This window comes from Phyllobates terribilis, unplaced genomic scaffold (assembly GCF_046119375.1).
Source record: "Phyllobates terribilis strain yellow unplaced genomic scaffold, ASM4611937v1 Scaffold_12__6_contigs__length_324123572, whole genome shotgun sequence".
NCBI lineage: Eukaryota > Metazoa > Chordata > Amphibia > Anura > Dendrobatidae > Phyllobates > Phyllobates terribilis.
The window spans coordinates 32,195,187-32,221,414 of NW_027362772.1; the positions used below are offsets into that span (position 1 = coordinate 32,195,187).

Below are 26,228 nucleotides of genomic sequence, written 5' to 3' on the forward strand. Positions count from 1 at the left end.
ACTTATGCTTCATGTCCATGTGCCGGTTCATGCATGAAGTACTCAAACTATGTATTTTTTGGCCTCTACTTAGCTTTTGTTGACAAATGTTACAGATAACATGAGTTGGGTCATCTTTATCGATCTGAAAAAATGCAGAGGCTATGCAAGGCTTAGCACCCATGAGACCTGAAGAGCCACCACGACTTGTGGTGAGAGGCAGAGTTGTGTTTGAGGATGCAGTTGTTGACGTGCTTCCAGTACTACGTCTCTGTCCAGGACGGAACAACCTGACCTCGTCGTCACTAGCATCCTCCTCCACCTCCTCTGCTGACCTCATCTCTTGGCTGACTGTGGGTTGACAGTAAGTGGGATCTCCAACCTCATCATCATCACCCTGTGCATTATCACACCCGTCGTCCTCAGAGCCAACCTGTTCCTGCCCTGACAAAAAACTAAAGTTGTCGCTCCAATCAGGTATTTGAGTCTCATCATCGTCTTCCTCATTGTCTCCACCAACAGGAGTTACAGTTTGGGATTGAGGGTCTATATTATAGTCAGAACCTTCTGCGTCTGGTCCTGGATCCGACTCATAAAGATTCTGGGCATCAGTGCAGATAATTTCCTCGTCTGGATTCACAGAAGTGCTGGAATCGACCTCTGATTCCCAGGCTATAGTATGAGTAAACAGCTCTGCAGACTCAACCATCTGTTTTACCTCATACTCAGACGGGCAGCTGGAGATTTGGGAGCTGTGAGGAAGCAAGTACGATTGGGGTGACACCTTTGAGGACTGGAGTATTTGTGATGTTGAAGTTGATGTGGTGGAGAGCCCACTTAAAGGAACACTTGATATCCGTTGAAGCACCTGCTGTTTTTGTGCCTCATCTGGAATTTGTAGCGATTGGCGTGGCCGTAAGAAAGGCCCGCTAAAAGAAGTAGACATTTTAGTTTGGCTGGAAGATGGTCTTTCTTCTGCAGATGTTACTGTTGCTTTAACACCTACCCCACGTACACAACCATTTTTCCCCTTCCCAACACGCCTATTCCCCTTTCCACCAGCAGCAGGCCCTTTTCCACTCATTTTGGTGGTTAACTAATTCACAACTCTGGAGTTGTTTGCACAAAAAAACAATGGATGGGAACCAAGCAGAGCTGAGTGGCCAAACTGTGGTATTAAGCCAAAACTATTGGCTGGGTTAGATGAAGAAAAAAATTATATTCAATCTGCAACCTGATGGAGGTCAGTATAGATGGACTAATAGAACAAGTCCCGCACACAGCTAGAAGCCCAAATATTTTTTCAGAGGTAGATGCAGATAAAAATTATTTTTAATTTGCAACCTGATGGAGGTCAGTATAGATGGACTAATAGAGAAAGTCCCACACACTTGAAGAAGGACAAATATTTTTTCAGAGCTAGATGCAGACAAAAAATTATTTTGAATTTGCAACCTGATGGAGGTCAGTATAGATGGACTAATAGAACAAGTCCCACACACTGCTAGAAGCCCAAATATTTTTTCAGAGCTAGATGCAGAAAAAAATTATATTCAGTTTGCAACCTGATGGACGTCAGTATAGATGGACTATTAGAACAAGTCCCACACACTGCTAGAAGTCCAAATATTTTTTCAGAGCTAGATGCAGAAAAAAATTATATTCAATTTGCAACCTGATGGAGGTCAGTATAGATGGACTAATAGAGAAAGTCCCACACACTGCTGGAAGGCCAAATATTTTTTCAGAGCTAGATGCAGAAAAAAATTATATTCAGTTTGCAACCTGATGGAGGTCAGTATAGGTGGACTAATAGAACAAGTCCCACACACAGCTAGAAGCCCAAATATTTTTTCAGAGGTAGATGCAGATAATAATTTTTTTTAAGTTGGCAACCTGATGGAGGTCAGTATAGATGGACTAATAGAGAAAGTCCCAAACACTGCTAGAAGGCCAAATATTTTTTCAGAGGTAGATGCAGACAAAAAATTATTTTGAATTTGCAACGTGATGGAGGTCAGTATAGATGGACTAATAGAACAAGTCCCACACACTGCTAGAAGGCCAAATATTTTTTCAGAGCTAGATGCAGATAAAAATTATTTTTAATTTGCAACCTGATGGAGGTCAGTATAGATGGACTAATAGAGAAAGTCCCACATACTGCTAGAAGGCCAAATATTTTTTCAGAGCTAGATGCAGAAAAAAATTATAATCAGTTTGCAACCTGATGGAGTTCAGTATAGATGGACTAATGGAACAAGTCCCACACACAGCTAGAAGCCCAAATATTTTTTCAGAGCTAGATGCAGAAAAAAATTATATTCAATTTGCAACCTGATGGAGGTCAGTATAGATGGACTAATAGACCAAGTCCCACACATTGCTAGAAGGACAAATATTTTTTCAGAGCTAGATGCAGACAAAAAATTATTTTTAATTTGCAACCTGATGGAGGACAGTATAGGTGGACTAATAGAACAAGTCCCACACACTGCTAGAATGCCAAATATTTTTTCAGAGCTAGATGCAGAAAAAAATTATATTCAGTTTGCAACCTGATGGAGGTCAGTATAGATGGACTAATAGAACAAGTCCCACACAAAGCTAGAAGCCCAAATATTTTTTCAGAGGTAGATGCAGAAAAAAATTATATTCAGTTTGCAACCTGATGGAGGTCAGTATAGATGGACTAATAGAACAAGTCCCACACACTGCTAGAAGGCCAAATATTTTTTCAGAGCTAGATGCAGATAAAAATTATTTTTAATTTGCAACCTGATGGAGGTCAGTATAGATGGACTAATAGAACAAGTCCCACACACAGCAAGAAGCCCAAATATTTTTTCAGAGCTACATCCAGAAAAAAATTATATTCAGTTTGCAACCTGATGGAGGTCAGTATAGATGGACTAATAGAACAAGTCCCACACACAGCTAGAAGCCCAAATATTTTTTCAGAGGTAGATGCAGATAAAAATTATTTTTAATTTGCAACCTGATGGAGATCAGTATAGATGGACTAATAGAGAAAGTCCCACACACTGCTAGAAGGCCAAATATTTTTTCAGAGCTAGATGCAGACAAAAAATTATTTTTAATTTGCAACCTGATGGAGGTCAGTATAGATGGACTAATTGACCAAGTCCCACACACTGCTAGAAGGCCAAATATTTTTTCAGAGCTAGATGCAGAAAAAAATTATATTCAGTTTGCAACCTGATGGAGGTCAGTATAGATGGACTAATAGAACAAGTCCCACACACTGCTAGAAGCCCAAATATTTTTTCAGAGCTAGATACAGAAAAAAATTATATTCAATATGCAACCTGATGGAGGTCAGTATAGATGGACTAATAGAATTATGCTATGCCCAAAAGATTTTACTTCACTAGGTGCAGTAAAAAAATTGGTATTCTATACACAGGTGGTATATCTTGCAACACAGATAGGCTACTCCACTGACTAACACACTCTGCAATAGGCCAAAAAGGATTAGCTTTGCTAGATTCAGCCAAATGCTGTGAAAAAAACTTGCACAGCACTGGCACAGACCTGCCTGTCAAAAACTGATAGGAACTGATATAACCTAGTCCTGAAAAGGACTGCAATTACAATTAGTCTTTACTCCCACAACCTATCTATTTAAGAGCACAGACCTGCCTAATAAAAGTCGTAGGAAATGCTGTAACCTAGTCCTTAAAAGGACTGCAATCACAACTATTCCCTACTCCCAAGCTATCTGTAGATTTGTGCGAAAATTGGCTTGAAATTAACAAGGTATAGCGCACACAGCAACAGCGGTGCCGTCTAACACGCAGCTGCAGCAGTGAGAAAATGGTGACGACGGGGAAAATGGTTTGGTCTTATAGGGCAAGGACATGTGACATACACTGCCAATGACACATGCCCTAGCTTGTGTGAAAAAAAGCACTTCACTCCGTGTGTGTGCTGCTGATAGGCTGACAGATTGTATCTCCCCACTGTAAATGCGGGAAAGAGAAAAAAAAATGGAGATCTTCATTATTCCTGCAGAGATCCATCCCCTGCCCCTACCCCCGCCCCTCTGTACACTCAAACTGCGTATTAACATTAATTTTCATCATTACTGAGAACAAATCCAGTTATGACTTTGGTGCACGAACAGTTATCGAACATAACCTCGAACAGCCGAATTTTTCTCAAATCGTTCGTGTTCGCCGAACGGCTCGAACACCGCCCAAAACAGCACGATTTTGAGATTGGCGAACAGTTCGAGTCGAACAACTCTCATCTCTACTCACTATGCCATCCAGTACAGAACCTTAGCGGCTGAATTGGATTGGTCTGAGCGGTCTTTAATTCCGGTGTTCTGGAAGGGTTTGGCTGGGCATATTAAAAATGCTCTATCTGCCAGAGAGATTCCAACCTCCCTGAAGGAGTTAATATCTCTCGCTAACCGAATAGATTTGCGTCATGCAGAACACAAGTCAGAGCTGGAGGTTGCCAGACCTCAGTGTCGGTTGGCACCATCCTTCTCTAGACCCATTTCCAAACCCGCGACTACCGACCCGGAGCCTGAGGCTATGGATATATCCCGAACTGAGTCTAGCTCTTCTCATTCCCGACCTGCACATCTCTTTGAGTCCCCCTTTAATAAGGGTTCCAAACAGTCGGGTAAACGAATGTGTCTAACCACTGTTGGAGGAGGTGTGTTAGATTCTGGGGCTTCTTCCTCCAAATTATTGTATATGGTGACATTGTCCTTCAGAGCATCCACGGTTACTGCCAAGGCGTGGGTGGATTCTGGCGCCGATTGCAATTTTTTGTCATCTACGTTTGCCCAGAGGCATGCCATCCCTATAGAGTTACTGCCAAGACCAATGAACATTAGGGTAGTCAATGGTTCACTCCTGGACACGCAAATCACCCACCAGTCGATTCCCCTCACCATATAATTTCCTCAGGGTCACCGGGAGGTTATCTCCTTTCTTATTATTCCCGGTGGATTAGATGAGGTGTTATTGGGTCTTCCATGGATACGTTGTCACACTCCACACATTGACTGGAATACGGGAAGAATTTCTTCCTGGAGTGAGAATTGTGTGTCTCAGAGTATGGTTACAGTCACCCGGAGGGTAGTCTCTGACCCTTCTACCGATGTGGCTCCCGGCACAGACCCTCTGTCTGTAGCCAAGACCCAGGTCTTGTCAGATTATGTCAAAAAGAACCCTCGGGTTGACCTATTGTCCCAGTCCATGGATACGGCTGAGGACGATGACGAGCCCAGGCTCACCGTCCCTTCGGGAGGTATGCGGAGGGTGGCTCCAGTGTCCTTAAACCAGGTTCCTTCGGGGAGGTCGTTCGTTCCCCCTAATCTACAAAATTAGGTACTCTCCTGGGCTCATGCCCCTAAGATCGGAGTCCATTTTGGGGTCAAACGTACCACAAAGTCCCTTCAACGGTCCTATTGGTGGCCCCGGTGGCGGCAGGATGTTAAGGAATATGTTCTTGCGTGTGCCTTCTGTGCGAGAGATAAATCATCCCATCAAAGTCAAGCTGGCATTCTCCACCCGTTACCCGTGGTGGACTCCACAGATAGTGAGTCGGCTGACACTCTTCGTCGTCCTGCTCCTGTATTCTATCCGGGCGACAGAGTGTGGCTCATGGCTCGCAATACTAAAGTATTCAGTGAATCAGATAAGTTTGCCCCTTTCTTTATTGGTCCTTTCAAAATTTTGACCAAAGTAAACTCTGTAATGTGCCAGTTACAGTTACCACAACACCTGAGGAGTCACGACACTTTCCATGTGTCGCTCCTTAAACCCGTTCACCTGACAAAACTTGCTGAACCCCAACCTGTTACAGACACCAGAGGTGCTAATCTCGTGGTGCAGGCTATTATGGGGTCTAAGATAGTTCGTGGGAAAAAAGGTTACCCAGTACACTGGAGGGGCCATGGATCTGAGGATCATCCCTGTGAACCAGTGGACCACATGCTTGCTCCCCTGCTCATTGAGGAAAATGAGTGTCAAGTGGAGGGGGATGTTAGAAGGGGGAATAATGTTAGGCATCAGGCATTTGCTGGATTTGAAATGGGTCCATAACCTTCTGTGGTCTCCCATTCTGGCCAAGCACAGGGCTGATGCTGCGCAGCATCGTCATCAGTCCCACCGCCTAGCTGGTCCACGAGACGTACAGGTTGTCACTTGGGTCTTTGTTCCTAGCAACATGAAGGATAGGTTGCGGAGGGAGACAGGGCTGTTAAAGCCTAAGTCCAGTATTCTCTGTACTGAGCATGCCCGTGACATGGCGGACCTTGATTGGTGGTTTGGGAGTCAGCTGATCCGGTGACCTGGCACCGCCTGATTGGTAGCGGGTGACATCACCAATGGTGCAACGGTGGGCAGGGCTTAATCTTTAAAAAGCATGCCCACAAACATGGCGGCGCACTCTGATTATTGAGCTGTGATGGTGTTGTGTGGACGCTTGGTCTCTTGGGCTCCACGTGTGCTTTAGTTTCTGGCAGGCAGATCAAGTGGAAATAGGCAGGTTTAGATGAAATAGGCAGGTAGCTTCATCTGACAGTCTGGCTCCGGCAAAGGGGTCGCCTTACACCCCGAGCTGTCTTCAGACACCCTATTCCCGGTACCACCTCTAAGCCACATAGAGAGATTGTCCTCAATCCAGTAGTACGCCGGCTTGGAGCATGTATTCGCCGGCGTGAGTAACACATGCATCCTAGCGCCAACTGTGTAGTCCCTGTGCTGCAACAGGACTACAGATACATTATTTATCTCACATCTCTCGTGCTGTTAACAGAGATAGTGCGAATCCCTATTCCCGTTCTGGTGTGCTGTAACATGGAGGGGATTGTTATTTAAGTTGGTTGTTTTACCTTCTCACCCGGAAGGTGTTCAGCCGCAGTCCACGAGGCTGCATCGCAGACCCCAGGTTCGGTTGCTTTCCATTATATAATAAAGTTGTTTGCAACCGTCCCTTTAACAGTTTCCATCAGACCTTGAAATCAACTCCTCATCCACAGTCATATCTACACAAATGGAGGTCCATGTTGAACCCAAGAATTTATCCTTGTTGACAGTGCACAACTATACACTTTCTCAAACTGATCTCCATCCAATCAGCGGTGACCTTTCATTTGAATCACCTGTTGTGGATGAGATCTGCACTCCTCTGATTAAGGAATCTAATACCACCAACATCACTCATACTGTAGTTCCTTTACTTGCTTTTCAAAATGTGTCTTCAACAATTGACTTAACCCCATCTGTACAAGGATCATCAACTAGAGCCCATTTTTCGGTTTCTCTGAATGAGAAAAATGCTACTTATATTCAGAATCCCAATATGAGGGATTCAAAAATCACACAGTTTTTTCGGGTTGCCCCAGGACGTCACCCAAAGAGAAAAGAGAAAACGGGGTTGTAGAGGGAGAGGATGAACCCAGTGCAAACCCAGTACCTCTACTGGATATATCCCAAAAAAGGACAAAGGCAGATTCGAACACAATAGTACGAATGGGAATTTAGGAATTTTTAATTTGTCGGACCATATTTTAACCGATGATGAGATCCGATTACTTGAACGAGGTCTGTCCTTCTGCCCTAATTCTCCTACTAATGTGTTTTCTTTATATCTTGATCTCAATGATTTTTTTTAAAAACTAACTATACAATGACATTTTTAATTAGAAGAAAGGAGAGGAAAAACTATAATTCCACCTCCACAAAGCCCCTCCCTGGTCACCAATCTAGAGACTGAACCGATGCATGTAGATGTGCATGGACATTCGAGTAAATTCAACCCACTGCATCATAAAGGTTCCCATATTGAAACATTTCAACAACTTATTTTAAAGTAGATTTGGTCCTTTAAACATCAAAAAACTAGGGATAATCTGAGTCCCGGTGAGAGACGAGCCGTCATCTCACTTAGAGACAACCAAAATCTGATTATCAAGAATGCAGACAAAGGGGGGGGGGGTGTAGTACTCATGAATAGAGGCTGGTATATTGGGGAGGGAAAGAGAATTCTGGATGATCATGACTACTACGAAATGCTATCTCAGGACCCGTCGGTTTCTATATTTTTAAAATATAAGGAGCATATAAGGACCGCACATGCAAAGGGTCTTCTAAACAAAAAAGATAAAACATTTTTTGAAATAACTACATTCAAGGTTCCTTTTTTTTATTTCCTCCCCAAGATACACAAAAACCCCATCAATCCCCCGGGCCGCCCAATCATTTCGGGAATTGGTTCCATCATCAGTAACCTTTCCCATTATGTCGAACTTTTTCTTCAAAAATATGTTCTTAAGCTTGATTCCTACCTGAGAGACTCTTCCCAACTAATTAAACTTTTGAGAAACCTCCCCCCTATGAATGATTGCCACATCTTGACCCTTGACGTTAGTGCTCTTTATAGCAATATATCCCTCGTCATGATGTTGCAAGCAATCGATCAATTCTTGTCGATGGACACTAATATTCCAGTTGAGCAAAGGAATTTCCTTAAAACATCTATTATGTTTATATTAAATAATAATGTATTCACATTTGAAGGGGTGGTTTACCGTCAGACAAAGGGCTGCGCGATGGGGACGAGGTTCGCCCCCAGTTATGCAAATTTGTTTATGAGGGTTTTTGAGTCCGTCTTCAGTCCGCGTAGTCCCCCTTGGCGGCCAACCATGTGGTGTTTTATCGCCGCTTCAAAGACGACTTATTTTTCCAGTGGAGGGGAGCTAGCAAGAGTGCATTGAAATTCGCTAAGGAACTCAACGCCAATCCATGGGGTCTATCATATACAGCGACCTTTTCTGAAACCGCCTTACAGTTTTTGGATCTTATAGTGCACTTTGATCTAACAGGAAGATTGTTCACATCAACTTTTCTTAAACCTGTGGATGTTAACAGTTATTTAAGGTTCAATAGTGGACATGTCCCGAAATGGATCACAAATGTCCCTTATGGGCAATAATGGAGGGTCCAAAAAAACTGCACCAGAGATTCTGAATTTTTAGTGGAATCTAAAATATTGAAAAAACGATTTCTACAGAAAGGCTAACCCAAGAACTTATTGATGGATGCTTTCTCCATAACTAAAACCCTTACACAGGATATGTGTCTTGATAGGATTGAGTCATACACCGATAAAAATAAGAGTAGAAATAAATTAGCCTCAGATTTGACTAGATGGAGCATGCTTACCACATTTAGTTAATCTAGGGTTACCATCCATAATATTTTGGATAAATTCTGGTTTATCTTGAAGGGTGATCCCATTTTATGACCCTTTATATCTAACAAGCCAAGCATTATTTATAGGAAGAACAGAAATTTGCGAAACTTAATAGCACCAAGTATTACATCCCTGAAATCTAGAATACAACCCTCACAAGAGGACGTCTGTTCGGGATGTCTTCCATGTAATATGCCTAAATGCACATTTAAATAAACATAGACATGTCATTCGGATAGGTTATCAATTACATAGCGTATCCAAACATTTTAGCATTGTTCATCAAAAAGATCCAGGATATATGAGGCTTACTATTATAGACCACATACCTGATTCTGTCCCCGACCGATTAGTGAGTTTGATTAATAAATAAAGTTTTTGGATCTTCAATTTGGGCACGTTGGCCCCTGAGGGTCTGAATTTGGCCCTTGAAAATGTAACCAGCTCTTAAGGTCATTTCCTTCTCCTTTCTAATGGAATTATTATTGCTATGTTTTAAATGTGTTTTTTTTTTTCTCTTTTTTATGATGCAGTTTTGAATAACTGTTTTTTAACATGTATCACTTCATTCTATATCTTACTTAATATGTTTTGATTTTTTGATTTATGTGTAGGTGATTTCTATGAAGTTGATGTAGGCACTACAGATGTATTTTTGTATAACTGTTTATCAACATGTATTGCCATATTCTATACTTTATCCAATGTGTTTTTGATACTTTGTATTCATGTGAAGGTGGCTTATGTGAAACCAATGTGGACACTTCGCACTAGCACATGAAGGGTTTCCTTTGTGGACCCAGGTTAACTAATTAGTATCAACCAATCACTGTGAATCTTTGTCTATAAATATTTTATGTTTGTGCTCATACCCTTGTAGCACCTGAGGAAGATAGTTTACTATCGAAATGCGTTGTGGAAAGGGCTCATTAAATTTATTTTTTAGCCCTAAAAATTTTTCATCTCTAGTGTTCATTCTTTTAGCGCCCTATAGACCGCTTTTTTATTTTATTTAATTTGGACCACCCATTCATTTCTGGCAGACTAATTGCAGACATATATAGTTTTCTATGGTCACCTACTCAATGGAATGGAGCTAGGTAAAACTCCACTGTAGATACTTCTATAGAAATGAGTGATCAGATGAGTATCAGATTATTTCCGTGGTGGCATATTCCATAGGAGTGCAAAGAGATGACTTGGGGAACAGTTTTAATAGAATGTTTTCTCTCTTACAAAATTACTTACATGATTGTTGCTGTAAATCGCTTGGTTTCCTGCAAAGCTCACATCAACTGAAGGCCTAAAACAAATAGGATCCAAAGAGACGGATTATTTAATAACATTTTCTCCTAACATCCACCATGTGGGTGTTTGGATTACACAAGAAAAACCTCTACATTACTTTTTGTTGGTGGTACAGTAGTAAGAAAGTTAGTCCATGTATTTAAAAAAGCACTCCTCCTCCCATCAAAATGTCATGCTCTTAATATATTGCAATAATCAGATTATACAGCACTGTGTAGTAGTTACAATTGCTCATTTTGCCTTTCTACTCAGTTAATTCTTCTCTTTTCCGTTAGGTCTATGACATCATGTGATTAAAAACTGATGAGCTGAATCCTTCTAAGCTCTATGTAGAAACTGGAAGTCTATTTTCCCTGCATGAATCATAAGTCACTTTAAAATTCCCTGGTGGGGGGAGGAGAGAGCAGCTGGGTCAGGAATTGAAGAGGAGAACGACTCCTCTTTCTATGTAGAGCAATAAAAAAAGAATAATTAAGTGGATAGAAAGTCAAAACGATAAATTGTCAGTACACAGTGCTATTTAACATGATGATTGTAATATATTAAGAGGATAACAACTGCAATGGGAGGAGTGCTTCTTTAACCCCTTCACAATCGATTAACTATATTTACATCATCGGCCGTGTCCCTGCCCTTTGATGCATGCTCTGCAAATCAGCAATCAATGATGCGTCTGCTCTAGAGGACACTCCTGTGCCAGTGTACAGTGCTGAGCTGCTGGGAAAGAGGTCACCGGAGTTCAATCAGCTGATGAGGTCCGGTGACCTCACTTACGGCACCACTGCTGCGTGAGAATTGTGGCGGTGAAGTAAGTGAAATCCCATGAACTTATCAGCTGATTAAGTCATGTGAACCTCTCACGGCAGCTCATCGCGATACACTGCAGGATCGATGACACTCCTGTCAGTATATCGTCAGCTGCTGTACATAGTGGTCACATCTCACAATGTGGCTGTCCTATTCATGGGATCTGTGTGGGACACTCGAGATTTGTGGTTTATTATTTTTTCTTTATTACAGGTGACATAGGTATCGGAGATGAGGCGTTAAGGTGAGTATAATGGTGTTTTTTTTACAATTATTTATTCATTTTAACTTTTTTTTTTCTTTCACTGCAGGAGCGTGGTTGATGAGTTTACTCATCAGTTAATAGTGAGAGCGGGCGCCGGCTGAGGAGGGTACTAGCATCCTCAGCTGCTGCCTATGACCCACAATAAGTTTTTAACTGTGGGTCACAGTGAGAGCTGCAGGATCACGCTGACATCTTACAGCGTGATCCCACAGTGCTGTGGCCGGTGGTAACTATATTAACGCCGATCAAAGCCTCTCTTTCCCTAACTGTCATGCAAATGACAGCATGGGAAAACAGGGATATTGGTGTTTGGGCCAAATTTTGCCAATTTTTGTGCAAAATGCTCGAGAATTGAACACGAATCCGAATGAGCAACGTTCGTGTCCGAATATTTTAACCCACCTCTAATAATGAACAATGAACATGTTAAATAAAAAAAATTGTATAAATGCACTTTTTTTGCAATTTCACCACACTTGGAATTTTATCCCACTTTTTGGTACAATATATGGTAAAATCAATTGTGCCATTCAAAAGTAGAACTCGTCCCTGCAAAAAAACAAACCCTCACATGGCCATATTGACATTAAAATCAAAAAATGTCTGGCTCTTGGAAGGAGAGGAAAAAACAAAAAGGAAAACAGGAATATTGTTCAAGGGTGAAGGAGTGTTTGCATTCTATATTGTTAGATATTGATAGCATATTACTTTGACATCCCTTCTATATATGATATGTGATGATCCTACTGCTTAGACCATTACAAATCATAAGATAAAAGGTACCTATGGTCCATTTGACTGAAATACAAAATATGAGATTGTATGCAGCTGGAGCTGCATCTTTTATGTAAGCCGATCAAACTCAAGAAAATGGGAGGAAGCTCCAACTCAGATTCAAAGGTAAACTCACTCTGATCTCACAGGAGGTGGTAGAGCATTGTGACTACTCGGGATATTTCCATGATGATTGTCATCCTTAGCCATATCATCCTAGGAGAAAACATTGCCATAATTCATTTTTGAAATATTTCCTGAGTGAAGGACATACAAATATATAACAATAGAAACATAAAGACAATTTTTTCACAACGGCAGAAGGAGAAAATGAAAAGCAATGGAGGAAAATCATTTTTGACCATTCAGAAACTCTCACCTCGTTGGAAATCATGGTTGATGTTCCATTAATTGAAGAGGACTTCTTCTTTCGTCTATTGAAAATAATAAAAAGTAGCACTGTAATTGTATTATAAAACTAAAGGACCATTTGTAAGAAGTAAAAATACTAAATGTATGTTTTGAAAAGTGAACATAAAACAATTCTGTCCTTCATCCTAATAGGAGAATTTTACGGACAAAACACATTTATACAGTGTGTAAACCCTTTCATGGTGGCGTTGAATTCGATATTTTGAAAGAATGAAAATGACAATTTTTTGTCAGCAAAGTCACTCACAAATTGGATGTTTTTAGTTCTTTCTAAAGAGTACCTGAGAATACGGCTTAACATCTCAAATGCTGGTGAGTATGACTCTTAACCCTAGGATAGGCCACAGATCACATCTAGATTCATAAAGATTTTTTCAGACTAACTTTTGGAATTTTTGCTTAAAATATCAAACCTGAAATAATATAACTCAAATTTAAGAAAAAGAAATTGGTTTCCTGAACTGAATATTGTCCATGATGACTTTATCTATTCGACCAGGTCATTTAACTCACAAGTTGATCAACAAATAAATTAAAAAAACAAGGCCAGAATCACTGTTTGTGTTTGTCACTAGGGATGAGTGGACCCCTAGATGTTCGGATTCATCGGATTTATTTTAAGTCCAAAGTTCGGTTCGGGAACCAGCACTTGACCTGAACTTGATCCTGAATCCGAACTCCATAGAAGCCAATGTAGACCCGAACATTGGCGCTATAAAATGGCTGTAGAATGGTCATAATAAGGGCTAGAGTGATGGAAAAAGGAGCAAAATGAGGGTAAGAGAAAAACAATTGCCCTGCTAACAAATGTGGATAAAGAAATTACTTAAATTAACATAGAATGAAAAAATATAAAAAAAATATTCTTAAACCAAGAGGCGGAGGTCTAAGTGGAGGAGTGGAGCAGTGCCTTGCATGTGTGACTTACTGTACTTGTTAATAAATAAATAAATGAAAAAAAGGATATGGGGTCCACCTTTTTTTAATAAACAGCCAAGGGAAAGCAGACAGCTGTAAGTGGGTATTTTATGCTGGGGTGGATCAGATATCCATGGAGCATCCCAGCCTATCAACATCAGCCCCCAGCTGTCTGCTTTGCCTTAGCTGATTATTAAAAATGGGGGGACCCTAAAATAAAATGACATGGGGACCCCCCCTATATTTAATAGCCAGCTAAGGCAAAGCAGAGAGCTGGAGTTTATATTAATTGGCTTGGAAGCTCCATGGATATTGACCCCTTCCCAGCCTAACAAGAGCAGCCCTGATTGTCTTGGTGCGGAGGCAATTGAGGTAATAGTTTTTGAGATTGATGTCAGCTGTGTAATGTCAGCTGGTATCAAGCCCAGGGATTAGTAATGGAGAGGCATCTATCAGACACCCCCATTACTAACCCCGTATTTAAAAATAAAAAGACACACACAGGAATTTTTTTAAAATTTGACTAAAGACTCTCCGACACATTCCCTGGTTCACCCATTTATTATTAAAAAAAAATTACAGCAATTTCAACGTAATCCATTTTGGTCCCCACGATGTCCAGTGATTCTCTACTGCAACTTATGAAGCATTGTTCTGAAAACGACGCTTCATAGGCCATTCCCGGTCATGTATCAGGAGCGATGACGTCAGTAATGTGATGCATGACCGCTAGTGACCCATAGAGCGTCCCTGTCAGAACAACGCTCCATAGGTTACAGTAGAGAATCATTGGTGTTATGGGAACCACAGCAGATTTTGTCAGAGCTGCTGGGATTATTTTTTAATAATGAATGGGTGAACCAGGAAATGTTTGGGGAGTCCTTATTCAAAGAAACTTTTTTTTCCTGTGTGTGTCTTTTCATTTTTAAATAAGGGGTTAGTAATTGGGGTGTCTGATAGACACCTCTCCATTACTAACTCCTGTGCTTAATATTAATTTACATTACACAGCTGAAATCAACCCAAAAAATTACAGTATTACCCTGACAGCCACCACACCAGGGCAATAGGGAAGATCCAAGGCAATCCCATTTTTAGTAACCAGCAAAGGCAAGGTAGACAGCTGGGGGATGATATTAATAGCCAGGAAGGTCCATGGATATTGGGTCCTTCCCAGCATAATAAGACCAAGTCACAGCTATCTGCTTTCCCTAGACTGGTTATAAAAATAGGGGGGACTACATGTTGTTGTTTTTTTAAATTATTTATTTATTTATTTTACACTGTCCCTCATTTGAGCAGCATCCTGTCCCTATGCTAAACAGAGTATAATGGCTGCGCCATCCATGATCCCGCAGTTATACAGGCCAGGTCATGGGTGGCGCTGGCCAATCACAGCCATGCAAATACTTTGCACAGCTGTGATGGCTGTGGTAGTGGCTACAGCCGAAAAGCTTGTTGATTGGCTGCCCATAAGCCTTTCAAAAAGCTTTATTAAGCATCCAAACTACTAACAGAAACATGGACTTCTCATGGACTTCTGGGAGAAGTCCGTGTTGGGAGTTCAGTTCGGATTCACTCATCCTTATGTGTCACAGTTACAAATTGAAAAATAATGAAAAGTGAATAAAACAATCTCATAATCTTGAAAATCATATAGATACAAACTAAATGCGGGATTAAGTTTACTTTTATAGAATGCTTTATAAAAAATACAAAAGCTAAAAAAATGTTCGAATTGCTGTTTTTTATTTCTTTTTTTTTTGCATTAAATTTTTTTTATAAAATAAGAACAAAAAGTGATATTTACCCGAAAAAGATCCAAAATAAATCAAAATTCTACAACACAAATATTTTTTTTTTATTAATAGTATTTTTCTTTTGCAAAAGTAGTAAAATACTGAAACCTTGATATGTTGGATTTGTCCTCATCGTAAATGACAATAAGGTTATAGGGAAAATTATATCTATGCTGCATAGTAAATGGCAAAACATTTTTAATGCACAAAAGACCTAGCCTCCCTAATGCTAAAAGAGGGAAATGAAAAGCTCTGTAATAAGAAGTTGGTTACACTGGTGGGATTGGTCTGTTAACCACACCACAAAACAAGTTCGGTTTGTGTACATTTTTTAACTGTATTGTGGCAATCTCATGAAGATATGGACGAGGCTTGCAAATATTATTTAATTTGTTATTTAAAAAGTTGTAATTTAGCTCTTAATATTACTTTTTTCTTACCTTAGGCAAAGGCAGAGGATCAGAATAAGCAAAAGCAAAAGAACCCCTCCGGCAACTGACCCCCAAATCACAGGTAAATACAAAGTTTCATCTGTAAGAAAGCAGAAATGTCAAAGTAGCTTTACGTAGGGAATTTAAATAATTTAAACTATGGGAAATTAAATATTTGCAGGTATTTCTGAATTAATTTCCACCTGAAATGCAGTTTTATAATGTCTATTAATATTAGTCACTTATTGGTTTGATAAGCTTTGCATGTATTTATATTTATTAAAGCGGATTGCTTGAAATTCGAATTCACAGGCTTCACTGAATTCTCCCCAAAAATTTGATCTGCAGTAAATAAATTTGCATGAACCTCAATGAGAAAGAGAGAAAGGGAAAAAAGGTGAATTCTTCGGCAGAATTGCAAATTGAGCAAATCATGAATTGAATCTCAAACTGCAAATATCGAGAAATGCAACTAAAGCTCGATCCTCCGTGTATCGATCCATTCATCTCGACCAGGAACCCAACATATTCAGCAGTGATTTACAGATATTATTAACATGTACTGTTGCATCAAAACAATCTAAATTTTCAATCAGTAAGTTCTTTGGCAAGAGTAAAACCACGCAAATATGGGGAGAATATAGAAAATGTAATTTGACCCAAGGACTCCAGTGCTGCTGAGTCCACCACTGTGGAGTATTAGTGCAAAGCCACTGATGAGCCAATGTGCTCCCCGTATAATTGACTTTGCATAGGTCTTCAGGTGGGAAGTTCACTTAGCATTTTCTTGAACAGATATAAGAATCCTTTTTGAACATGTGATGATGGAAATATTGAATCTTCAAATCATTACTAATGTTGAGCTAATTTGTTCGGCATTTCAAATTCGTGTTCGTGTTCTGGTTTCCGGCTTGTTTGGGCCAAAAAAATAATAAAAGAAAAGCTAAAAGATAACATAACATCTGCATGACAGCGCGGCAAATCTGGGATGTTCGTGGACGGAGCCGATTTTTTGGCACGAACAAGCCGGAACCCTGAACACGAATTTGAACTGCCAAACAAATTTGTTCAACACTAATCATTACCCCCACACTCACAAAGCATCCTCAAAGCTTATTTATTTCCACTACTAAATCTACCAGCTTATTTCATGCTCAGTAGCATACTAATGTTAGTAGATGTATCACACACCTTAATCAGTGAGGTCAATCAGCCGCATAATTTAGACATGATTTTTTTAGAAGATGGTGTTTTCAAAAAAGTTTAGAAACCTGCGTGAGATGACCTAGGGGCAAGAGAACAGTGCAATTCGACATGCATCGTTTCTAAGGAGTTTTGCTACATTTCTCAAGTGATTGAATTTAGCATCTAAATCATGGAACTAATTGGTCTCATCAATTAAGATCTGTGCTACATAGCATTGCTATGTGGCTGCATAGTGGCTTGGAGGTCAGCTCTGCAGCCTTGCAGTGCTGGGGTTCCTGGGTTGAAATCCTACTAAGGACAACATCTTTGAGGAATTTCGATGTACTCCCCATGATTACCTAAGTTCTTCAGATTCCTCCCACACTCCACAGACAAACCGATAGGGAATGTTGATTGTCAACCCCAATGGGGACAGAAACATGATGTCTGTAAAGTGCTGGGAAATTAATGGTGCTATAAGTGAATAAAGTATTATTATTATTATCTGCCTTCAGCTTAATCTCAAGCCATGGCAACTTGATGAATGAACTCTCTGTAGGAAGATTGATCTTGTGCAAGCAATGATAGGTCCACCAAGGTCTTCTCTACTTCCTAAGTCATTTATATAGGCATGCAAGACATAAAAAAATAACAAAATGATACCTTGATATCTGTGATCCGATATTTTATTCCAGAGAAATTCACTTTTTCATAATATGTTAATGAGCTGTTAAGATCTATGGGGCTGACATACATCTCCCCGTCAATCTATCTTCAGAGGTTATTTTAAATAAAAGAGGGAGTTACCAGTGTGAGACATGTAGATCTGGAGAGCGGCCTGTCGGTAATTATATGTCCCACACTGGTAACGCCCCTTTCCTGTAAAATAAGCTCTACTGGCAAATTCTCAGGGAGATCTATGTCCGGCCCATAGATCTTAACAGATCATTTATATATAAAGAAAAAATGGATTTCTCTGAAATAGGACACCAGATCACAGATGTTAAGGTATCAATTTATTAAACTTTCTATGACCTTCATGACTATGTAGACGGCTGAGGAGGGCTGATTCTACTGACAGATTCACTTTAAAGGGCATGAAAAGTAGTGTATACACTCTTAGGAGAATTGTTACACATGTCTTCTTAGGGCAATTGGAATTCTTGCACTTTGTAAAAATTTAGCAATTCGAATTTCAAAAGGTTTGCTCATTTCCACAAGTTATTTTTGCTCTCATTTGAGAGCTTGAGAAAGGTGAGTCACAATGCTTCTTTCTTGTGGTGTTGGTGCAATGTGTCGGCCATTGTTGCTGTGGTTTTGTGCTTGTGGAGCGGCGTGGCCTGGGGTAATGGGGACTCGGTCTTGCAGCATGGGTGCTGTGAGGCACCAGGCCGCCCGCCCTGCTGGTGCATTGTCAAGGTGGCGGTGGTTGGCATACGGCTCCACTCCTGTTCAGGTAGGAAATGTTAGGACCCACTACGAGGATTGCCGTGACGTGGCAGTGGGCTTCATACAGTCTGATCAGAATGTTAAACTAAGAACCTCATGTTCAGTTATATATATTTTTGCCGAGGGGCATTAGATCAAATGTATGATTTTTGGAGGTGCGGTCCATGCTCCTTTTTTTGCATTGCATATTCTTTCCCCTTTCTTGGACCAGCACTCCTCCCATTTTGCACAGGTGATTTTATTTAGCAGGAGACTGCAAAGAAGGTCTAGCCTATTTTTGCTCTCATTTGAGAGCTTGGGGAAGGTGAGTCACAATGCTCCTTTCTTGTGGTGTTGGTGCAGTGTGTCGGACATTGTTGCTGTGGTTTTGTGCTTGTGGGGCGATGTGGCCGGGAGACATGGGGACTCGGTCTTGCAGCATGGGTGCTGTGTGGCACCAGGCTGCCTGCCCTGCTGGTGCATTGTCGCTGTGGCGGTGGTTGGCGCACGGCTCCGCTCCCGTTCAAGTAGGAAATGTTAGGACCCACCAGTGGTGTACCGCCAATGGCGGCAGGCCACGCAACTGCTATGGGGCCCGTGAGCCGGGGGGCCCGATAGCAGTCGCCCCCTTCTGCAACCCCCACTCCGCTGTTTGATTGCCGCCACCCACCGCCACTGTGATCAGACATGGCCATGCGCTGTGCGACTGTCTCTTGTAGTAATGATGGCAGGGGCGACAATGCGCCTTTAATTGTGCTTGTGTCGCCCCTGCTGTGTCATTACTAGCAGACACAGCCGCATAGTGCACTGCGCGCGGCCATGTCTGAAAACAGTGTCGGCGGGAGGTGGCAATCAAACAGCGGAGAGGGGGGTGCAGGAGGGGGGCCCCGATTGAGGGGGGCCCTGTTTAAAGGAGGCACCGATGGAGCGGGGGCCCTGTTTGAGGGAGGCCCCAAGAGGGTCCCTGTTGAAGGGAGGCATCGAGGGGGTCCCTGTTGAAGGGAGACCCTATGGGGTCCCTGTTGAAGGGAGACCTGTGTGGGTCCCTGATAAAGGGAGGCCCCGTGGGGGCCCTGTTCAAGGGAGATCCCGTGGGGGGCCTTGATGAAGGGAGGCCCCGAGGGGGGGCCCTGATGAAGTGCCGGCAATTAAGCAGCGCTGGCGGAGCAGAGGGTGCAGGAGGGGGGCCCCGATTAAGTGCCGGCAATCAAAGGGGCAGGTAAGTGAGGCTTGCCACCAGATTCCCCAGTCCCCAAATTAAATATATTTCTAATGTGCATTGTGTGTATGTCAATGTGTATGACTGTGTATATATATATATATATATATATTTATGTCTGTGTATGTGCTTGTCTGCATATGTATGTGTGCATATCTGTGTACCATCTGCATGTCTGCCTACCGTGTGCGTCCATGTCTGCGTACTGTGTGTGCATGTCTGCGTACTGTGTGCATGCGTACATGTGTGCGTACTGTGTGTGTACGAGCTTGTCTGCGTACTGTGTGTGCATGTCTGCGTACTGTGTTCATGCGTGCATGTGTGCGTACTGTGTGTGTGCGAGCATGTGTGCGCACTGTGTGTGTACAAGCTTGTCTGCGTACTGTGTTTGCATGTTTGCGTGCGGTGTGCGTGTACGTGCATATCTGCATATGTGAAGGATGAGGGGGCAGCCTTTGCCCTGTGTTGTATACCTACATTTCTCCGCTGTATCTGTGCATCATGAATGCTGTATGTATTAAAGTGGCCACTGAGACTCTTTCGCCCGGGGCCCATGAAAACCTGGAGCCGGCCCTGGTTGAAAGCAATGATGGAGGAGGGATAGTCATATGACACTCCATCTCCCTCATTACTCCTCTGCTTCTGACGCAGTGGGGTGATGACGCTCCATGCAGTGTCAGACAGTAGAGCTGGCAACTGCTGAGGTGATGACAGAGACGCGCTGCAGAGGCTGAAGCAGCGGGGAACGAGGAGCGGTAAGTATGTATTTGTTTATTTTTGTAAATCAGTGAGTACTGATAGTACTGGAGGACTGGGGCTGCATTTTACCCTATGGTGGGGGCTGCATTTTACCCTATGGTGGGCTGTATTATACTGCATACAGAACCATGGGGAGTTCATTATACTGTGTGGAGGACCATGGGGAGTTCATTATACTGTGTATAGGACCATGGGGAGCGCATTATACTGTGTGGAGGACCATGGGGAGTTCATTATACTGTGTGGAGGACCATGGGGAGTGCATTATACTGCGTGGAGGACCATGAGGAATGCATTATTCTGCGTGGAGGACCATGGGGAGTGCATTATAATGTGCGCAGGGCCATAGGGACTGCATTATACTGTGTAGAGGACCAAAGGGACTGCATTTTACTGTGTGGAGGACCATCAGGAGTTCATTATACTGTGTGGAGGACCATGGGGAGTGCATTATACTGTGTGGAGGACCATTGGAAGTGCATTATAATGTGTGCAGGACCATAGGGACTGCATTATACTGTGTGCAGGACCATAGGGACTGCATTTTACTGTGTGGAGGACCATGAGGAGTTCATTATACTGTGTGGAGGACCATGGGGAGTGCATTATACTGTGTGCAGGACCATGATGAGTGCATTATACTGTGTGGAGGAGCATGAGGAGTTCATTATACTGTGTGGAGGACCATGGGGACTGCATTATACTGTGTGGAGGACCATGGCGAGTGCATTATACTGCATGGAGGACCATGGCAAGAGCATTATACTGTGTGGAGGACCATATTGAGTGCATTATACTGTGTGGAGGACCATGGCGAGTGCATTATACTGTGTGGAGGACCATGTCGAGTGCATTATACTGCATGGAGGACCATGGCAAGAGCATTATACTGTGTGGAGGACCATGTCGAGTGCATTATACTTTGTGGTGGACCATGTCGAGTGCATTATACTGTGTGGAGGACCATGGCAAGTGCATTATACTGTGTGGAGGACCATAGCGAGTGCATTATACTGTATGGAGGACCATGGGGAGTGCAATATACTCAGTCGATTGTGGAGAGCTGTGGGGGCCATTATACTGTATGTAGGCCCACTATACTGCATGGAAGGCTGTGTGGGGTCACAGTTGGGGGATTATACTGTGTTGGGGTCACCATACTTTGCCCTGGGAGTTGAGGTGGGGTACAGTAGGCAGGGCTGTGGAGTCAGTAAGCCAAACCTCCGTTCAGGTAGGAAATGTTAGGACCCACTACGAGGATTGCCGTGACGTGGCAGTGGGCTTCATACAGTCTGATCAGAATGTTAAACTAAGAACCTCATGTTCAGTTATATATATTTTAGCTGAGAGGCAATAGATCAAATGTATGATTTTTGGAGTTGCGGTCCATGTTCCGTCTTTTTGCATTGCATATTCTTTCCCCTTTCTTGGGCCAGCACTCCTCCCATTTGGCACAGGTGATTTTAATTAGCAGGAGACTGCAAAGAGGGTCTAGCCTATTTTTGCTCTCACTTGAGAGCTTGAGGAAGGTGAGTCACAATGCTCCTTTCTTGCGGTGTTGGTGCAGTGTGTCGGACATTGTTGCTGTGGTTTTGTGCTTGTGGGGCGACGTGGCCGGGAGACATGGGGGCTCAGTCTTGCAGCATGGGTACTGTGTAGCACCAGGCTGCCTGCCCTGCTGGTGCATTGTTGCTGTGGTGGTGGTTGGCGCACGGCTCCTCTCCTGTTCAGGTAGGAAATGTTAGGACCCACTACGAGGTTTGCCGTGACGTGGCAGTGGGCTTCATACAGTCTGATCAGAATGTTAAACTAAGAACCTCATGTTCAGTTATATATATTTTTGCCGAGAGGCATTATATCAAATGTATGATTTTTGGAGGTGCCGTCCATGCTCCTTTTTTTTTTGCATTTCACAAGTTAGTACAGTGACATATTTGTAAAATTATCACTGCTCGATCTAAACTAATGGTAATCTCCAGTCAAACAATATCCTGTAGAATTAGGCAGGATTCAGAAACAATCTACTATGAATGATGACAGCTCCCTGTCTTTTAGTGCCATGTGTAAAAGTTGTTTCCTCAAAACAAGCAACTTTTCAATTTGCTTGTTATAAAAAAAAATGTATCTGCTCTCAAAAATGAAGTAATTTCTAATCTTATTCTTTATTGATCATTGCCTAGGAGCGAATGAACATGCAGGGATTGCCAGCCAGTCACTGTAATGCCGCAGCCATGTTGTTTGTGGGCATTACAGTTATTGGCTGGCCACACAGCGTCACCTTGAGTATTTAAAACCGGGCGCCGCCATCTTGGACACAGTGGCTCCGGATCAGCCAGTGTAGGGTCAGTGCTGCTGAGTTAGGGAGAGATATATAGTGCGAAATAGGTAGTGTAGGGTCTCTAAAGCATGCCAAATCAAACAAACAGTCCTTCTCAGGACTAATATCCATCCCAGATATCAGGCAGGCAGGCAGGCTGTATAGGAGATGCAGTGGTTATACCAACAAACACTGCATTACAGTCCTGTGTGCTCCTGCTGGTCAAATTGCTAGACGTATCCCCCGGTCTCAGGGGCCAGGAAAAATCCTTTTATTTTTTCATCTAAATCCTGTATTTCATTTTTCCTTAGTCAGACTGTACAAATACGCGTCTTAATAACCTTTTGGTATTTTTTCCCCGCAAAAAAAAAAATTGAGTGTGTCTGTGACGGTTCAGACACCAATATATCTGTTTAAAAGAGTCTGGTGTAGGCCAGATAACTAGAACTGTGGTTTTGCAGTTCCACGGTTCAAATCTCTGTATTATCCTGCTTTTGGCATTCTTTCCGTAAAAAAAACAGTAATCGTGTCTCCCTGACTGTTCAGACACAAATATATCTGTTTAAAACATTCTGGTGTAGGCCAGAGAAATAGAACTGGGGTTTTCCTCTTCCACGGTTCTAATCTCCTTTTTCTTACCCTTTTTCCATTGATAATGCGAGTGTTAGCTGTTTTACTTTATTTACAATGGGCAAGGCCCAAGGCAAGGGACGTGGAACTGGACTTTCTGGTGATGGTGCGTGTAGAGGACGGGGCCATGGCCAAGGTGAAAATGTGCCACAACCAACAGTAACATCTTCTCGCTCCCACTTCTTGACCGAATTACTAGGGAAGCACACTACAACACCAGTATTGCGAACTGATCAGTGTGAACAGGTTATTAATTGGATAGCAGATAATACTTCCAGTTACCTGGGCACCACCACCTCTGTTCTGTCTTCCACACGGTCAAGTTTTAGTAGCCGTGAGTCTCGACCGCATACTCCTACTCACCCTCATGCTCCTTCCTTCCACCATGCCGAGTGTCATCAGACAGCAACTGATCCCACAGTTGGACACTCTAAAGAGCTGTTCACTGTACCATTTCCATTTTTGTGCCCCTCGCCTGCTCCGCTTGAAGTGGTGGAATAGGAGATCACAAGCAGCAACAGGCAGTGCTGAAGCTCATAAGCTTAGGTGATAAATCTCACACTGCTTGTGATTTGTGGACAGCTGTGAAAGAGCAGGCAGATCTGTGGCTGAGACCGCTGAACCTACATCCAGGCATGGTCACGTGTGACAATGCCCGTAACCTGGTGACGGCTCTGAGGCGAGGCAAGATCACACACGTACCATGCCTGGCTCATGTGCTTAACCTCGTGGTTCAGCGGTTTCTTAAATCGCACCCCGAGTTGGCAGATCTGCTCGTCAAAGTACGCCGCCTGTCAGCTCATTTTCACAAGTCGGCGACAGCTTCGACCGCCCTTGCTGTGTTGCAGCAGCGTCTGCAGCTTCTTGCACACCGACTGGTGTGTGATGGCCCAAAACGTTGGAACTCTACCCTCCACATGTTGCAAAGGATTTGTGAGCAGAAGAGAGCAGTTGTGGAGTACCATCTGCAACAAGGCCGTCGATATTCAGGTCTGACTCCACACATAAGACCTCAGGAGTGGACCTGGATGTCTGACATATGTACCATCCTGACAAACTTTGAGGAGTCCACCAAGATGGTGAGTGGTGACGAAGCCATCATTAGCGTCAGCAACCCACTTGTCTGTCTTTTTCAACGCTCTCTGCAGAGAATTAAAGAGGAGGCATTGCAGCCAGAGTATGATGAGATGTATCAAGAAGCCATAATGGGCGATTTCACACAGCCCAGACTCATCTCATCCCAACGTGCATTGGGGGACAATGAGGGAGAGGAGGAGGAGGAGGAAGAACAGGAGCTGGTATCATGCGCTGTAGACGGTAGTACCAGTGCAACTGTCATACTGTCGGTTCAGCGTGGGAGGCCTGAGGACAGGGGGTAGAAGGAAGAGGAGGAGAGCATGGTCAGTCGTTATCTTGGTGAGGACACGGAAGACTTGCCAGTTACCAGTCTGGCAGGCATGGCTGACTTTGTTACTCTGCCTTAACTGTGACCCTCGCGTTATCAAAATGTTGGGTGACAGTCATTACTGGTTGGTGACACTTTTAGACCGCCGCTACAAGGAGAACTTTCACTCTCTTATTCCTGAGGTGGAGAGGTCTACAAAAATGTGGCAGCACCAGAAGGCCCTTGCTGGAGCACTGTTAAAAAAATTCCCATGTGAACACGCTAGCGGCAGAGGTCACAGTTTGTTGACCAACCAAGGCGTACAGGCGAGAGAGATGCAACTCCAAACCAGAAGAGGCAGGGGAACACTGTCAACATTCTGGGACAGTTTTCTGAGACCCGCCCAGCTTACAGGCCCTGAGGCGCGGGGTATTCTCACAAGGAGTAGAAAGTTTCAAAAGATGGTGAGGGAGTACCGTGCCAACCATACCAGCGTCCTCCGTGATTCCTCTGTGCCTTTTAATTATTGGTCATCCAAGCTGGACACTTGGAATGAACTCGCTCTGTACGCCTTGGAGGTCCTGGCTTGCCCTGCCGCTAGCGTGTTATTGGAGCGTGTTTTTAGTGCTGCTGGGGGAATTATAACTGATAAGCGCACTCGCCTGTCAACTGAACATGCTGACTAGCTGACCCTTATCAAAATGAACAATGGCTGGATTGGGCCAGACTTCTCATCACCACCAATTAACAGCAGAGTAACATAAAGTCAAATCCACTGTGTTGTTTCGGGAGGTGTATTCCCATGCACCGCTTCACACCCACACATGGGTATACGCTTCCTCATTCCGGCTGTATTTTACTCTTCTCCTTATCCTTAGCCTCCACCACCTCTATACCACCAGGGTGACCATGGTCCGTGTTGCCAGCATTGCAAGTTCCTCCATCCTAATTTTTGGCAGCTTTTGTTTGGAAGGCATAGGCAAAGACTATGGGAGACCCACTCCCCAATAATGGGAATAATGTTTTTAATATGCTCTACTGCATGGCTCTTGTTTGCCAGCATTGCAAGTTCCTCCGTCCTAATTTTTGGCAGCTGTTGGTTGGAAGGCATAGGCAAAGACTATGGTAGTCCCACTCCCCAATAATGGGAATAATGTTTTTAATATGCTGTACTGCATGGCTCTTGTAGGGGCATTGCAAGTTCCTCCATCCTAATGATTGGCAGCTTTTGCATGGAAGTCATAGGCAAAGACTATGGGAGACCCACTCCCCAATAATGGGAATTATGTTTTTAATATGCTGTACTGCACTGCTCTTGTAAGGGGCATTCCGAGTCCCTCCGTCCTAACTTTT

General features: G+C 42.9%; 1 protein-coding gene across 1 annotated transcript in view; it reads right to left on the reverse strand.

The window, feature by feature from the left end:
• LOC141172988 (B-cell receptor CD22-like) overlaps positions 1-26,228 on the reverse strand; it is a 71,407-nt gene that overhangs the window by 17,837 nt on the left and 27,342 nt on the right. The window contains exons 6-9 of the mRNA XM_073657600.1: positions 15,963-16,053; positions 12,753-12,807; positions 12,510-12,589; positions 10,468-10,522 (exon numbers count right to left, since the gene is read on the reverse strand). Coding sequence (XP_073513701.1) covers positions 10,468-10,522; positions 12,510-12,589; positions 12,753-12,807; positions 15,963-16,053 — 281 coding nt within the window. The remainder of the gene's footprint in view (positions 1-10,467; positions 10,523-12,509; positions 12,590-12,752; positions 12,808-15,962; positions 16,054-26,228) is intronic.